This window comes from Numida meleagris, chromosome 2 (assembly GCF_002078875.1).
Source record: "Numida meleagris isolate 19003 breed g44 Domestic line chromosome 2, NumMel1.0, whole genome shotgun sequence".
Taxonomy (NCBI): Eukaryota; Metazoa; Chordata; class Aves; order Galliformes; family Numididae; genus Numida; species Numida meleagris.
Genome location: NC_034410.1, coordinates 18,372,932 through 18,388,725, shown reverse-complemented (window position 1 = coordinate 18,388,725; position 15,794 = coordinate 18,372,932). Strand labels below are relative to the sequence as shown.

The 15,794-nt window shown below is 35.8% G+C and overlaps 1 protein-coding gene across 1 annotated transcript in view; it reads left to right on the top strand.

The window, feature by feature from the left end:
- Window positions 1-15,794, top strand: part of MALRD1 (MAM and LDL receptor class A domain containing 1) — a 223,310-nt gene that overhangs the window by 165,488 nt on the left and 42,028 nt on the right. The window contains exons 33-34 of the mRNA XM_021388959.1: window positions 10,026-10,301; window positions 15,541-15,666. Of these exons, the coding sequence (XP_021244634.1) occupies window positions 10,026-10,301; window positions 15,541-15,666 (402 nt within the window). The remainder of the gene's footprint in view (window positions 1-10,025; window positions 10,302-15,540; window positions 15,667-15,794) is intronic.

Genomic DNA, 15,794 nt, shown 5'->3' with positions numbered 1-15,794 from the left:
TTACACCAGCAAATTTTTTAGTACAAATGAAATATATTCTGATGCTTGCATGAGTCTAAGTTTATCTTCACAAGCAGAATAGCTGTTCAGTGTTTTCTCATGTAGGCCCTGAAACATATAAAAGTAGTATTTAAATATTGATGATTCATTCTTCTGTCTGTTAGAATTTCTTCAAGACTTTTCCATATTGTAGTTTCAGGTGTCACAGCGGATGTGTGTCTGACAGACCTAGCCTTAAGTTCCTTCAGAACAAAAATAATTTCCACTAACATCCAAACAAAAGCAGAATTAGGCCTTGTCTAATATCAGTGTTTACCCCAAGGAGTTAAGAACCAAGATTAGGAGGAGGAGAGGATCCCAAAGGGCAGGAACTACAGAGCATTCTCTTGTTTCAAACTGAAAGGAAATGGACTTTACCACAGACATCTTTTTAACAGAAATTGTCTCAGATGAATGTTTATAATTAAAACACAGAAGAATGCAGATTGTTCCTAAGACTTCTTCATTAAACTTAGTAAAATAACAGTGACCCACAAAAACATGTGTGAGAATAATGAGCTAATGGTTATTGGCCAGAAATTTCAAAATCAGTCATCAGTCTGAGCTACCACAATTTTAGGTGCTATATGTATCTTAAATGTATTTAATTTTCAGAAAATGATTATTAGTCATTTTTCTGAAGTTTATTCCCTTGTTTCAGATTAGAAACAACTGAGTGAAGGCACACATGCCTGAAAATGCTAATTTCATAAGATCTTGTCTCATAATTACTTATATGTTTCTCTTCAGTATGGATTGAGGAACACACACTTTGAATCCAGATTGTTCATAAACTTTACTCTGCTCTTTCTGCATTGGACTTATATTCCCTTCCTAACAAGATCTGTGTGTTTAGATACTATGACATCCAATTATCGAATCATGTTTTAATCACAAGACCCTCTGCTTTTTTCAATACAGGAAAATATTTGATGAGAGATAATTGATTTTCAGTTTTCTTCATGCCCATTATTCACAATTGAATATTATATACAATTGATTGCAGAATAATTTATCTTTATTATGAGGTTTACTATACAGCTTATAGCTACAGGGCCTAAATGTTTAAAAAATATTTGATAATTACTTCCATAATTACTTTTTATTGCATAATTCTATCTACCTAACAACTAAAAAGAGAGTTAAATAAAACAATCCCTATATTGTTGAGCATCAAATTGAAAATATCCAAAACCTTGCCTTTCAGAGTTAAAAAATAGAGAATCTTGAAACAAAAAGCAAAATATAAAATATACCAAATGTTTCTTTTGTACATATCCCTAATGTCAGACTAGCAAAAGTCTTATAGGTCAAACTAGCGAAATAACCAGCCTAGAAAGTGTCTGTCTAGAGATGATTCTATATACTCTGAGACACTTTACAAAGATCTCATTTCACCGGGTCTTGTAAGAAAGGCATAATTCATACCTTTATCTAACAACATGAAAAGTTTTGTTGAAGGTTCTATGTGTGTGCGTATGTGTGTGTGAAGTGATAATGGGAAAATTTTGCAGCAAAGCAGAGCTGATCTGACAAAGGCTTAGAGGGATTCGATGTTCTGTCTCTGAAACTGGTCCCCAAGTCTGAACATGAGAGGTACTGGAATGGTTAAGTGCTTGATCTGCACATACTACAGCATCAGATCATGGGGGAAAGCTCTGTAGAGGACACTTAACTCTGAATTCTCTAAGTTGCAGAGCCATAGAGTCACTGTTAGCTTGTCTGCTCATGCTTGTAGTTAAGCAGGTTGAGAGCTCAGAGAGTATCCTTTCTCAAGGGCAAGATATGATTAAGGGAAGTCTGCCTCTATAAACAAAGGAGGGGAAGAGGGACACAAGGAAATGATAGAGGGCTTGGGGGTATTTGTGAATAGTTTCTCTAGTTAGTCTCTCCCTGAAACAAATCAGAATGTGGTTGAGATCCTCTTTGCTTGGCAGAGATAGGAAATTTCTGCATTTATAAAGAAAAAAAACATGATTCAGAGTGTAACACCTCCGAATGATTCTTCAGCCCATTTCAGTAACTTCCAGTGCGCTTATCTGGCAGTGAAGCCACAAGTTTTGCTGATTTCACAGGAAGGGAAACAGGGAATATTTCTAGTATGAGATAGAGTGCATAAACTAGCATAATTAGTGTCAAGTCTTGAATGCAGTTATATCATGCATAAATAAATATAATATATTGGCCTAAAACTTTTAGTTTCCCTCTGCCTTTCAATGCCTGTCTGCACAGAATATTGAAATCTTCTGATTCAAGCCAGATGCCTTTTGGAAAATTAAAGTCTTTGGATTTATTAGTAGTGTATTAGAATTGTCTCAATAATAATAAGCCTCCAAAACCCATCTGTTTACACCAAAAAAAAAAAAAAAAGGCTCAAATCACAGAGATGATACTTTACCTTGCTAACTTTGTTCATAAAAATCAATATATTTTCTTAGTGGGATAGAGAAATAATTTTGGAAAACAAATATTTTCATGATACTTCATTGGAGAAAAAAAAATTCTCAGATTCTTTATTAGATAAGACTTAACTTTCTCTTCAACAAGCCTAAATCATAAGCTGATATTTATCAAATTAGGCAGAGCCTGCCAGGATGCTTCTCTCAGACGATGCTATCTGTACAAACTACCTTTCATTCTAAGTTAAATTGACAAATATAAGACTTAGCATGGCATTCTGTTACCAGCCCATCTATGAAAACTGTCCTGATGCTGAGCAGTTTCTCTTTTCTCTGCTCTAAGCCTGTCCTACATCACTTTGTTGGTCATTAAAACTTCACAGTTTCTCCAGTCTTTCATTGCTCCTAATAAATACATAAATGTATTATGATAACAGACATAGCTAGCAAATTCTGGACTGTTCTTAACATAAAAGTGACAATTATTGCTGTGGCTGTTCATAGATGGTAAGTCTGTTCCAGTCTGTAGAGGTAGATCTCTGAGTGGAAATTTTAAATCAAAGCTTGATTTTACAAGCAGTAAGCTACTTACATGTTTTCTCTTGTTTGCATGTTAGCAAGCTGGGATCCTCTAAGATACATTTTGCACAATTCTGCCCAGAAGTATAAAACTATGGTGAACTGTGATACCACTGGGATAAGTTCTGGTTTTGTTAATATTGGCTTTGTAACAGAGTTTCTGGAATCCTTTCCAGAACCCTGCGCTATACTTCTGTGTTCTCAAAAGGAAATGAGAATTAAATATGTAACTATCTAGGCTCAACCCCTTTCTTCTCCCACCCCCTTTTCTTATTGCTTTTTACAAGCTTTGACATTAACATTTTATTTTCTAGCAGAAACTTTACTGACACAGATAAACACTCACAGAAAGGCTGTAGAAGTATTTGAATAAGTTCAATGCAATGAATTTTTTTAAGCAAGGTTATTTTCCTGTAGACACTGAATGGGCTGATTTTATGCTCTGATCCAATGTGTGCTGAAGTGAAAGTGAAGATTACCACTGATTTCAACTTCATTAATTCACTGCATTGGATCTGTAATTAATTTATAGTCTCATCTAATGGAAACTGTTGGAGGGGTTTATTTTTGACTCTTTTAGCTACAGTTAATAGGTCCCCAGTTTTTGTTAGATTTAGTAGGTAAATTACTTATGCAAATGTATCAGGTTGTTAGTTCTCAGGGGTCTGATGCAGGCCCATTAAAATCAGTAAGTCTTCCCATTTACCTAAATGGACTTTAGAGCAAGCTCTGATACAATGGAACTAATGCTGCATAATAGCATGTGGTAACATTATTTCATGCTTTCTGGTGTTGAATTTAGTGCCGATGCCTACTAGTCTAAATTAAAATTCACTGTTATAGGTGGTGCGTAAATATTTACGGAGACCTACTTTGCACCAGAGATCTTGGTATCTGAACAAGGCAGGCAGAAAAGAAATGCATAGCACAGAGATCTTGTTTCATGTAAGTTAAGCATGCTTGTTTGTCTCTGACTGTACAAATGACTGTGAAATACAAACATTTATATTATATTATCATTTGGGCAATAGCGGCTACACTGTTTCCAGTAGCTGGACTCATGTACCATGTAATGAAGTCTGGCATGCTGTAAGGAAGCAGGATCAATGCTGTGTGCCCAGTCACACACCGTGGATGACAAAAAAGAACTGTGCAACAAAGCATCTGCATTCAGAAAATCTTCATCTGTGTACAGAAAGTGTTCATAAAACATTTCATAGTTTTTTAATAAATCCACAACCCACAAATAACACAACCCACAAGACTCAAGTTGCACCAGGGGAGATTTAGGCTGGACATTAGGAAATACTACTTTTCTGAAAGAGTGGTCAGGTGCTGGAATGGGCTGCCCAGGGAGGTGGTTGAATCATCATCCCTAGAGGTGTTTAAGAAACATTTAGATATAGCGTTGAGAGACATGGTTTAGTGGGGTTATTGGTGGTAGGTGGGTGGTTGGACTGGATGATCTTGTAGGTCTTTTCCAACCTAGCTAATTCTATGATTCTATGACTTTTCTATGAAATATGCAATTGTTTCGCAGACCATGAGCACTTCATTCATTGAAGACTTTTCACATAGTAAAGGCTCCTTATTTCCAAATCATCAGTTCCTGAACTCTATGTAGCATAACAGATGTTTTGATGATTAACACATTGAAATAAAAACATCCCTAAGAGCACCCATTTTATCTGACAGCAATGAAATACAGGTACATGCAGCTGTAGTTATTCCACTTGATGGAGTCGTACATACAAAATTTGATATCAGATTTTTACTTTTTGTATCCATCTCAGTGTACTGGGCTTGCATGGTAAGGTTTCATTCGAGGGGAGCTGCAGGGGTTGCCTCTGTGAGCAGAGCCCAAAAGCTGCCCTGTGTCAGGTAAGAGCCAGAGCTTCAAAAGGGACCCACTACTGCCAGAGCTGAGCCAAGAGCAATGTTGGTTGTGCCTCTGGGAGAGCAGATTTAATGAAGGGAAAAACTGCTGCACAACAACAGCTGGGAGAGAGGATTGAGAAACTGAGAACAGCCCTGCAGGCACCAAGGTCAGTGCAGAAGGAGGGTAGGAGCTGCTCCAGGTGCAGAGCAGAAGTTCCTGCAGCCCAGGAGAGGACCATGGAGGAGCAGGCTGTCCCTCTGCAGCCCATGGGCACCAGGCGGAGCAAATCTCCACATGCAGCCATGGAGGAGCCCATGGAGCAGCAGTGGATGTGGCTGAAGGAGGTACAGTTCATGGAGGGGCTGTAGGAGCAGCCCCTGGCCAGAGCTGCAGCCCAAGGGGAGCAGCCCACGGTGGGGCAGGAGGGCTGGGGGAGCTGCTGCCTGTGGGGGCAGTGCTGGAGCAGTTCCTGAAGAGCTGCAGCCTGCATTGGGAAGCCCATGCAGGATCAGTTCAGGAAGGACAGCACTGCATAGGAGGGACTCTACAATGAATTATAGACACTATTGTATATCATGAATTATATTAGTCTCCCTGAACCTGTTTTGCCCATGACAGCAATTGGTGAGTGATCTTCCTGTCTTTATCTCAACCTGTGAGCCTTTTTACATTGTATTTTCTCCCTCAGTTCCTTTGAGGAAGGAAAGTGAGAGAGTGCTGTGACGGATTTGAGTTAGCCCTCAGTAAGAAACCACTACACACAGCTACCCTTTTTCTCTTTGAAGTGTGAGGATGCTGGTAGGGTGGCATTTCTTCATCCTTAGATTACACCTAGCCCAACAGAGCTGCATGAGTGGTTTTGACAAAGAGTTTTAAGACTTAGTCAAAAACTCATTTTTTAGGATATAATAAAAATATCCTTTTATGACGTGCATGTAGACATTATATGCACTTTCAAAACACTTTGATTATTTGATATTTGCAAGGTAAAAATAAGTGTAAAATAAAACGGTGAGTTCAAAATAAACTAAGTATTTTGGACATGTTCCTAGATTGTTACTTAAAAAATTGTGATTCCTTTAGCTATAATGGAAAATGAGCAATTTGCTGTTGTTTTCTTACAGATCTAAATCCTGAGCAGAGGTTATTTTCTCTGAAATTGTTTTTGATTTTTGTGTTAAAACTGATTTTTTTCCGTAGGATCTCCAGTCCTGATTTTCATTGATCATGTAGCCTGGATACAGAAAGCTAAGCTTTTTTCCTGTGTTCCTTAGAATGTGTCATTGTCAGTAGATTTATTTCCAAATCCTTAAACAGCTTCAAACAGGTACTCCTTTTTAGAAAAAGTAATGTGTACAGCATCTCTTCCACTCCTGAATGTCATCTGAAAATTAGAGCCCCTCAATACTCAGAAGATGAGTTCTACACTTGGGGAAAGGTGAGGGAAACGTTTTTCTGGCATGCCAGGGTTAGGCAATTGTTGAATTTAATGATTTTAAGTGACTGAAATTGCTGATGGATGGATAGCCAGTTTGCATTGAAAAAAAATACATTTTAGATTCTACTGTTTACAGAAACTTCATATATATATGTAGAGTGGATATAGTAGTCAAATACGTACAGAAGTTTAAAATTAGATTCTAAGGCTGAGGCAGGTGAGTACACCCTTGTGCAACTCAGGACCATGGAGGGTAGTTATTACATTACCACCAGCTCATTTTTCCCTGTGAACTGCATTGCATTGTCAAATTTTTAACATTTTAGTTCAGTTCTCCCTAGCGGCAAGGAAACAGAATGAATACTGCCATGTTAAGAATGAAATATGCCAGCAGTACATACTACAATGATGAGCCTAATATAAATAATTACATAGCAGCTTTGAATGTAAGTAATTAGTTTTGCATTAATGATGTGTTGTTTGTGATTTCTTTTCAGTTTGACATTATTAATGATTTTCTAGATTTGCATATTCCAATTAGTCAGTTTTAATGGCTAGATATATAAAAATTAATGTTTTATAAATTTCCAAACTTTTTTTAGCAGGCACAGTTAATTTATAATTAAGAAAAAAAATTATTGCCTACTTTAGGCAAAAAAACTAGATTGAACTGGGGAGTAGATTTTGCAGATCGTGGAAATCATAAACATTTAAGAAATGTCCAGAGCACAATCTTTATATTGCACCTGAAACCAAGCAGATATGAACTAAATAACACTTAATGTGAGTTATTAAGCAAGGTGATATGCTTAAGGCCTTTGATATATGTTTCTGTCTTATTTATGGTTCTGATCTAAAATGATTTTTCTGATTTCAGGGTACTGCTTTGGATTTTTATTAATGTACTGAAAACATAAAACAGAGTTAGCAAGACCTCTGGTTAACCTTCCTGTTGACTTAACCTCTGTCATAAATTGGAGACATCTTCACTGCGCTTGGTGAATTCCACACGCTGTAAAATAATTTGTACGCAAGTCAAGAAGAACTTGTTTCTATGCATTATTTTCTAACAACAATTGGGAATCTTGATAGAAAAAAAAATAATCCCTGATTTATTAAAGCACTCAAGCATTTGCTTAACTACTGAATTTAGAATAGGATCAGGTGCATGCATAAGCACTTTCTGAGACTGAAACCATGAGGCTAAAATAATCAGTGCTACAAAAGCCTGAAGACAATTTAACATGCAGGACTCATAGCAATACATTTAAATATGATTGAATTTAAGAATAGATTTCAAATTTTATTGCAGAATAAAATCAGCCAACTATTTACTAGCAAACGTATCATTAATATGCTAGGTATAGTGGATGAGGGGAATGAAAGTGAGTTAAAAATCTTCACAAATGTGCTATAAATGCTATTTTTCCTGTAACAAGTGACCACAGGAAAGGCAAATGTATTAACAGTGTAGTTGCAATTTTAATTGCAATTTGCTAAGGAATTGTGTGGGGTTAATTTCCACTGTGTGAGAACTTAGACAAATCAAAACTATACTACACAACTACAGAAGTGCATCCCTTAGTGGAATTAACTGCAGGATAAGTCATTTTCACAGTATCTCATAGGTATTATGAGGAAAAGAGGTAGAAATATCAGAAGAAAAATAATGTTATCTAGTTTAATAACTTTTTTTTCAAGAGCAAACTAAAAATGCAAGAGGATTCATTTTTAATAAAGATTGACTCTATTTTTAATACTGCAAGTTTTTGTCAATACAGAAATAAATATGTTATCCAAATGATTTCCCATACATTTCTCAGATATCGTGGCAGAATCATGGCCTTATATAAAAATTTTGAAGTAGAATAACTGAAAGATATTTTTTGAGCACATTTAGAGCAACGTATCAAGCAAATGCAATCCTTTTCATCCCTATGAAAATTTTGTCTTTAGTGGATTTGTGATTTAATTCTGAATACAAAGAAGCCAAAAAAAAAAATAGTAGGTTATTAGTTTCACTGTGTTAAAATCCATTATTGTTCTTTTATGGAGATTATGACCAATGTATGGAATACATCTTTTCTAACAGCGTGACAGAATTTAACATCTCTGACAATATAAGGTGATGTCAGGAATATTGTTTTGTATGAAGCTTAGAATTCTGATTATCTGACATGAAGTCAATCAAGATGAAGATCAAAGATTGCTAAGCTAGTAAGGATTGAGGTTAGACAGAGTTTGAGCTCTTCTTCCTTGTAACTGTTTTGCAAGTTACCAGACAGTAAACTAATATTATTTATTCATTTTGTCTGAATGTACTAGCAGTTCATCTTTGGACCAAATGCTATTGATATTCATGATGCAGGTATTTTAAAAACAAAGCATGTTTCAGCAAAGTTCTCCCACTGTAAAACTGGATCCTGGTCGCACAGAATACACAATAAGACTCTGATTCCCAGTGGATTAAAAGTAGCAAAATAATGCAAAAATCCATGTATTCCCTTACAGCCTGTCATGCCTTCATGAAGATTTAACATTTGACTTCTGAGGTTAGAGAGTAATGCTTGCACCTTCTCCAAAGGCAATCTAAAACCCACCACGATCTCTTGCACTGGATCTGCTCTCCTTCAGGCTGTCAACATGAAAACTACCATCTTTTTCAGATGTGGTGGCATGCGTTTTTCCCTGTCTGTAATGATCACAATATTCATTATTTTCTTTATTTATCTGATGTAAATGGACCTAGAAAAAGATTAAATGCATACAGTGAAATTACAGAAATTTTTCTTTTCTCTATACATAAAAAAAAAAATGCAGGACTTCATCACTTTTCTCCCCTGGGAGACACTGATGATGTGAAGAAAATTGTATTAGCACAACCAGCTTCTTAAAATTCAGTTTTCACAAGTAGATCTGATGTTTCTGTTAATAAATTTCAGATGCGGTGGTTTTGGTAGGAATAAATAGAAGCTTAAATGCCTCCAATTTTTTTCCAGTATGTTTTTCCAGGAAAAAAAAAAAAAAAAAAAGGAGAGGAGCGGGAATATTTCTTCTTTCGCTCAGGTTTTTTTAATTATTCTTTAATTATCTAGCAGGTCAAACTAAGCTACAGAATCAGAGTGATAATAAACTATATCAGTAAAAAACTTTTATTTGTTTTTTACTCTTACAAGCATTCAGACCTTACTGTGGATAATAGCTCTGTGTGAAATACATTCCTCATTGATCTTGACTTATGAGGTCTTTTAAATGTTTTTCACCCATTCAGTATACAAGTAGAGTAAGACCTTGGGGGCTGTCAAGAATATTTTTAAACATTTTCTGATATAGATTAAAAGATAAGTTTCCCTAATACTATGGTATTAACCTTTCTCTGTATGGGCATGACTCAGACAATAACAGGATGAAAACAGATGCTGGATTTGAGCTTTAGAAGGAACAGCAACGATATGCAGCAGTTAATATGATGTGGCAAAGTGTTTTAAAAGTTTTAAAGTGTGTTCTCTATTTAAGATCTGTGCTTTTATACTAATTATTTTACCTTAAAAAAAAAAACAAAAAAACTTCCATGTTAAAAATCAACTGCCTTCCCAGTAGTGCCTATGTTCTTCTCAGATGTGATATAGATGATTACTGAAAGAAGATCATCTATAAATATTCATTCCTGGACTTCAATTTTTTCTTGTAGGACCAGCTGAACCACAGCATCCAACTTGCAGCAGTGGCCAGTTCCCATGTGCATACGTGCAGCAGTGTTTGCCCCTCAATGCGAAGTGTAATGGGGCTGAAGATTGCTTGGATGGAAGTGATGAAATGAACTGTCCCACAATGATCCCTACCACTATGTCTCCAGGCTCCTGCAAACCAACAGAGTTCCTGTGTCCTTCCAAAGGCTGCATCCCAGCCCTCCTGAAATGCGATGGTGTGCCTGACTGCCTGCTTAATGAAGATGAAGTTGGATGCCGTAAGTTAATTTCATTGCTCTAGTTATAGCCATGCTAACTTTCTTTCCCAAAACAGTGACATGAAAAAGAGCAACATAATGAAGAGTAGCACAGAATTCAGTATTCTTTAGACAAGAAAAACGTTCTACTGCCTATAATGTGTGACCTGGAGAGACACTTTACATTTGCAAATAATTTTGTTTATGCTTTCCTGTTCCCTGGCTATTGACTTTGACAAATGCTTGAAAAGGTTTGTATTTCTGTTAATAACTGGAAGAATTTCCACTTTTATTTCAATGGATCAGTCAGTTGCATTTGTTTTGCCTCATCTTTATTGACAGTATGAAAGAGAGACTTTTGCAGTTCTGCAATTTAGTGACATTCACAGAAGTCTTGCTCTTTCAAGGATTTCAAAAACAAGTCTGTTCATGTAATAGCAGCAATCTCTGCCCTGACCAGAGAGAAAGGCCTGCAATAAAACACAAGGAGAGCAGACTTTCAACTGTACCTATAAAGAGACACCTTGAAGTTTCAGATGGACACAAAAGTGAGCATACTGCCCATTCCAAAATACATCTTTTTTGATAGTTGAACTGAGGCCAAACAGAATAGTTCAGTTGGAAGGAACTTTCAAAGGTCATGTAGTCCAACTGCCTGACCTCTTCAGTGCAAACCAAAAGTTAAAGTATATTATTGAGGGCATTGCCCAAATGTTCTTGAACACTATCAACCAATACACTATGAAGCCTTTTCCAGTGTCTGACCAGACATTTCATTACAGGATAGCCAACATAATTAGCTACATAGCTTTTTGCATAGGAGACCATTTTTCCCTAAACTTTTCATTCTGCAAAAGTTTTTCAACATTTTATTTTTCACCCTGATCAGAACGAAATGTATCAGTTTCCAGTTGGCTAGAAATTACAGTTCTTTAATCATTTGGATCAAAAGTACTGAGTTTACAAGTAGACCAGCACACAGGAAATTTCTTTTAAAAATGGTTTTATATAAACTGACATGGACTTTGCAGCCTATCTGTATATGTGTACATGAGGTTTTGTTGATGAAAGATACAGTTTTATGAAAGGCCTTAAAGTATGCTTGCCTCAAAAACGTGTGAAAATTCTATTTGCCCCAAGATCAAAAACACCTCTTTTCATTAATCTTCATTCAGTACTGCCTCCTCAACTCAACTAGAGAAGTCTCTGCTGTATCCCAGGACATGTACATCCCAATGCCAGACCACGGCAGCTAATGAGTGCTTCTAAACAACTGAAATATCATTTCATTGCTTTTCAACTTCTAAGCAATGCCCAGAGAATGAGGGGAAATTAAGTCCTCATCTCCTCAAAGAACAAACATTTTCCATAGCTATTGCAAACCTAGGAATTGTGGATGAGATGGGAACTCATTCATATCTGTAATCATACTGTTACTCCAAGATTCAGTTTTGATTATACAAACATGTAAGTTTTGACAATATGAGATGAGAATGCAAAAGTAGCAACATATTTTTTCAATTTTTTTTTCTATGATGATATTTGCAGGGCAAAGCAGAATGTAAGTGGTTAGTGGTGGTTTGGAAGGAAAACAAGATGATTACTGTCACACACTCAGTTCTCCCACCAAAATTTGTACATCATGAGAGCACAGCTTTTCATCTCTAGCTGTCTACTTTTAACTTGTGAAATGCCATGCATGTTTGTCAGTGGGGAAAAATGAGAGTGGAAAAGGATATACATAACAATTTTTGTTTCGTTTATTGAAATATTTGCATAATCTATAAAATAATTGAGTCATTTGCTAGTAACTTCAGCCTATGTCTACTATTATACTAACAGATTGGGAGATTTTCTGCAGATTTTTGATAAACCTGGAATTCTTTTCTTTTTTTCTAAGCAATTATGAACAGAGAGTAGTATTTAATCGGCAGTCTGCGAGCTTTTGCTTTGTTGGTCTTCTTGCTAATTTTTAAAAGATTTATGTTTAGGAATTACTGGCACCATCCGTTGTGTATGTGCCATGTCCCTTAGCAATTTCATTCTTGTAAGTGTAAAAATAAATGGCCAAAAATGGCCATGGCTAGTGAATTCAGGAATGCATCAGATAAGTTTATTTCTGCATCCTGCAGAAATTAAGTATATAACCCAAAAGAAGACGAGGGCAAAGAAAAGCAAATAAAAAATGCATTAGTCAGTTCTCTACTACAACCACTATCTCTACCACAGAAATGCTTTTCTGCATGTTTTAGAGATTTGTGCAGGCAGATTTTCTCATAGAGTTCTTTCAGCTGTTAAGTTGTACGGTATTTTTTTTAATATATATTATACCTACTAATCTGGTGGATTTTGTTGCTAGTTAATTTTAACAAAAAATTCTTGGAATTTTTTTTCCAGTTATGTTCTTCTTGGGCATCGTTCTTCTTGCTGTTAAGATGAATAGTACTTCAGTGAACCTACTTATCTATTTTTTTAATTAGTTTATTACAGTGGCAAGGGTATAAAATAAGCGTATTAACACCAATGGTGTATGTATATTATTTTTCACTGGATGCAACAGCATCTGACCCAAGTGCTATAGTAGCAAGGAACAGTGATTTCCCAGTTCTCTGTGGTGCTCCATAATATATCTGCTGTAATTATGGTAAATTTTAATTACCTTGTAGATATTAAATTATATAACTTCAAGTGGGCTGTGATATTTTTATCCTAACTAGGGTTTTAATTTGGACATAGAAAATGAAATATAGGTGAAAAAACTGATGTTTTCTCTTTAATATCTTTGCTGTTATCAATGTCTGTCATTAATATCTTTATCCCAAAGACACTTGAAGGGCTCCCACAAAATTAAAGAATAACTGGCATGAGAAACTTGCGGTTATTTTCAACTGTGTTGACAGTATGCAATATTAGATGCCAGATCTGTGCAAACTATTTAACAGTCAGATTAATTTCTATGAAGTTTCCCTCTGTAAGTATATAAAAATCTCAGTGCAATAAGCTTGCTCAGGGTAAAGGAACACATCAAAACCACAACAGTTATAAATGGACTAAAAATAATTAACATTTTTCTATCTTATCTTCAAGTATGAGTCCAGCAGCCAGTCCAGAACTGGGGGAAATAATAATAAAATGTAAAAAAATAAGGCATGTACTTTCTTACCACAATGAATCTGTGGTACAGATTCCTTGTGTACAGGAACTGAATCTCTGTATTACTTGTAATAAATTTAACAAAGCATAAACAGTACTTTGTATCCACGTTTGTGATGTCTCTAAAGTATCTGTGCAGGCATACAAGGTCTAAAGAACATATGATAAGTTATTAAGTTTAAAAATGTGTTTTATGTCAAATTTCCAACTTTGTTTTGGTTGAAGTTCTAGTCTGAGCAAGCAATTATTTTTACAGACTGGATATTTGTGTGCAAATGAGCAGTTACAAAACTAGTTCAATTACCACTGGAACATCATGCCCCAAATTGCACATGTCGAGGATTTGGATCTGTTACACACAAAATAAGCATAAGATTATTATTTTGTTAGGAAAGTACAACAGAGGGCATGGGACTGTCAGTTATTTTCTGGCAAACTTACAAGATCCTGAGATAGATGGTAGGTTATGCTACAAGTGTGGGTCATGGGAAGCACCACAGGAGTGGAGTGATGCTGTAATCTGTTGTTTTTCATACTTGCCAAGACCTATTTGGCTGGACTGAGTGGTCAAGGGAATGGAGAGCACATAGAGCAGGGGAACTGTTACACAGCGGAATCTAGATCTTCTGAATAACAGGAATAGCTGGAAAAATGTATATCCACAAGTGAGTGACAAAATATGAATTCCACTTAGTAAGAATGAAGTATTTCCTGTTGTAAAAGGGAGAACTTTCATTTGGACCTGTGCGGGAAAAAGAGTTTGTTGTTGTTGTTGCTTTTATCTTGTTGTCTCTAGCAGCAGATTCCCTCTTCTCTATCATGACTTCTACTGTCATAGAACAGAGCTGTGATCATTTAAAATCAGACAGAACTTTAAATTTTTTGTAAAGATGAATTAAATTTTGAAGCAAAATAATATTATTCTACAGATTTTTCTTCAGAATTTAATAGATGGTCAGTGCAGGTAATTAGAACGTTTGATCCCACAAACCTTTACTTAACATGAGCAATTTCATAATTCTGTACGAATATCAAAATTTGCAAGAGCTGGAAGGACTGGACCCCATTGTTGCAGTCTGAAATTGAGCTGCACCATTTTAAGTGTAGCATATTTTTGTGGTATACATAAGCTGGTGATTTACATTATATCTAAGAGTAGAACAGATATATCCTTTAGCAGCCTGGCTGTCCTACCTGGGATGCTCACTGCTGTGTGCACTGGCTCTTGATCCCAGGAGAGGGAAAGAAGTATGAAATGTAGACGTGGCAGTGGGGTATTTGAAATATTTCTAGATTCTTTCTCTCTTTCTAAATCAGTGTAATATGAATACATCTAACTTCAATGGAATCTTAATTTCCTCTGATTTGCATTAATATTATGTTGAGAGAGTACTGCTCATATTAGCTAAACAAAAGCCTTAAAATATAATAGTTGAAAGCAGTATAAGAGAACACTGTGTTAGAAAAAATTATACTTTATAGGAGGATGTAGGACCACTGCATATTTAAGGTGTATCAGTGACTGCACCTAGAGCGTTACGGCTTACATGATTCCATCAAGATTTTCCCCTCATAATTCTCCTGAACAAACTTAGAAAAGACAACAAAATGCCCAGGAATAAAAAAGGTGTGAAAATTCAGATATTTTAGAATAGCTTTCCTCTTCTTTTTGTTCACAAAATATCTGCTAGTATTTGGTTTCTCAAAATTAAAGGAAACTATTCTATGTCAACTTTTTAGTTTTTGTTTAATTTTTTTTTTTCCCAGGTTATGCCTGGGAGTTGAATGTGTTGTGTAGTAGCTTCTTATGAGTTTTCATTGTTTTTTTTCAGCTTACTCTGACAATGTTTTAAGTAAACATGCCCTTGTTTCCTTCACGAATACAACATGGGAAAATCTAGCTTCTGCAACATCTGTGTACAGTGTTTGTTTACCTATTTAGCTAGTAAATAGCAAAGCTGTATGACTTTGAAGATGAAAGCTTGTAAAGATCATGTGGATACAAGTTTATGAACTAAAGTTCAAATAAAGTTTTCTGATAGTTTTTTTTAACAGTGAGAAAAGGAAATATATCCGACAATAACTGTCATGTTACTTTTCATTTCAGCCATTACAGATTGTTTCAATGGCTCTTTGTTATGCCTGTCAACAAATCAATGCATAGCAGTCTCCCAGCGTTGCAACGGCATTGCAGACTGCATTGATTTCAGCCTTGATGAGTCCAGCTGTTCAGGTACTTAGTTTTCCATTAAAATGTCATTTGCAACACTAAAATACAGTGGTTTATTAATGAAACTAGAGCCAGTCCACAAACTAGACTGAATTCACTCTGTTAATCAGATTATATTGGGTGTGAATTTG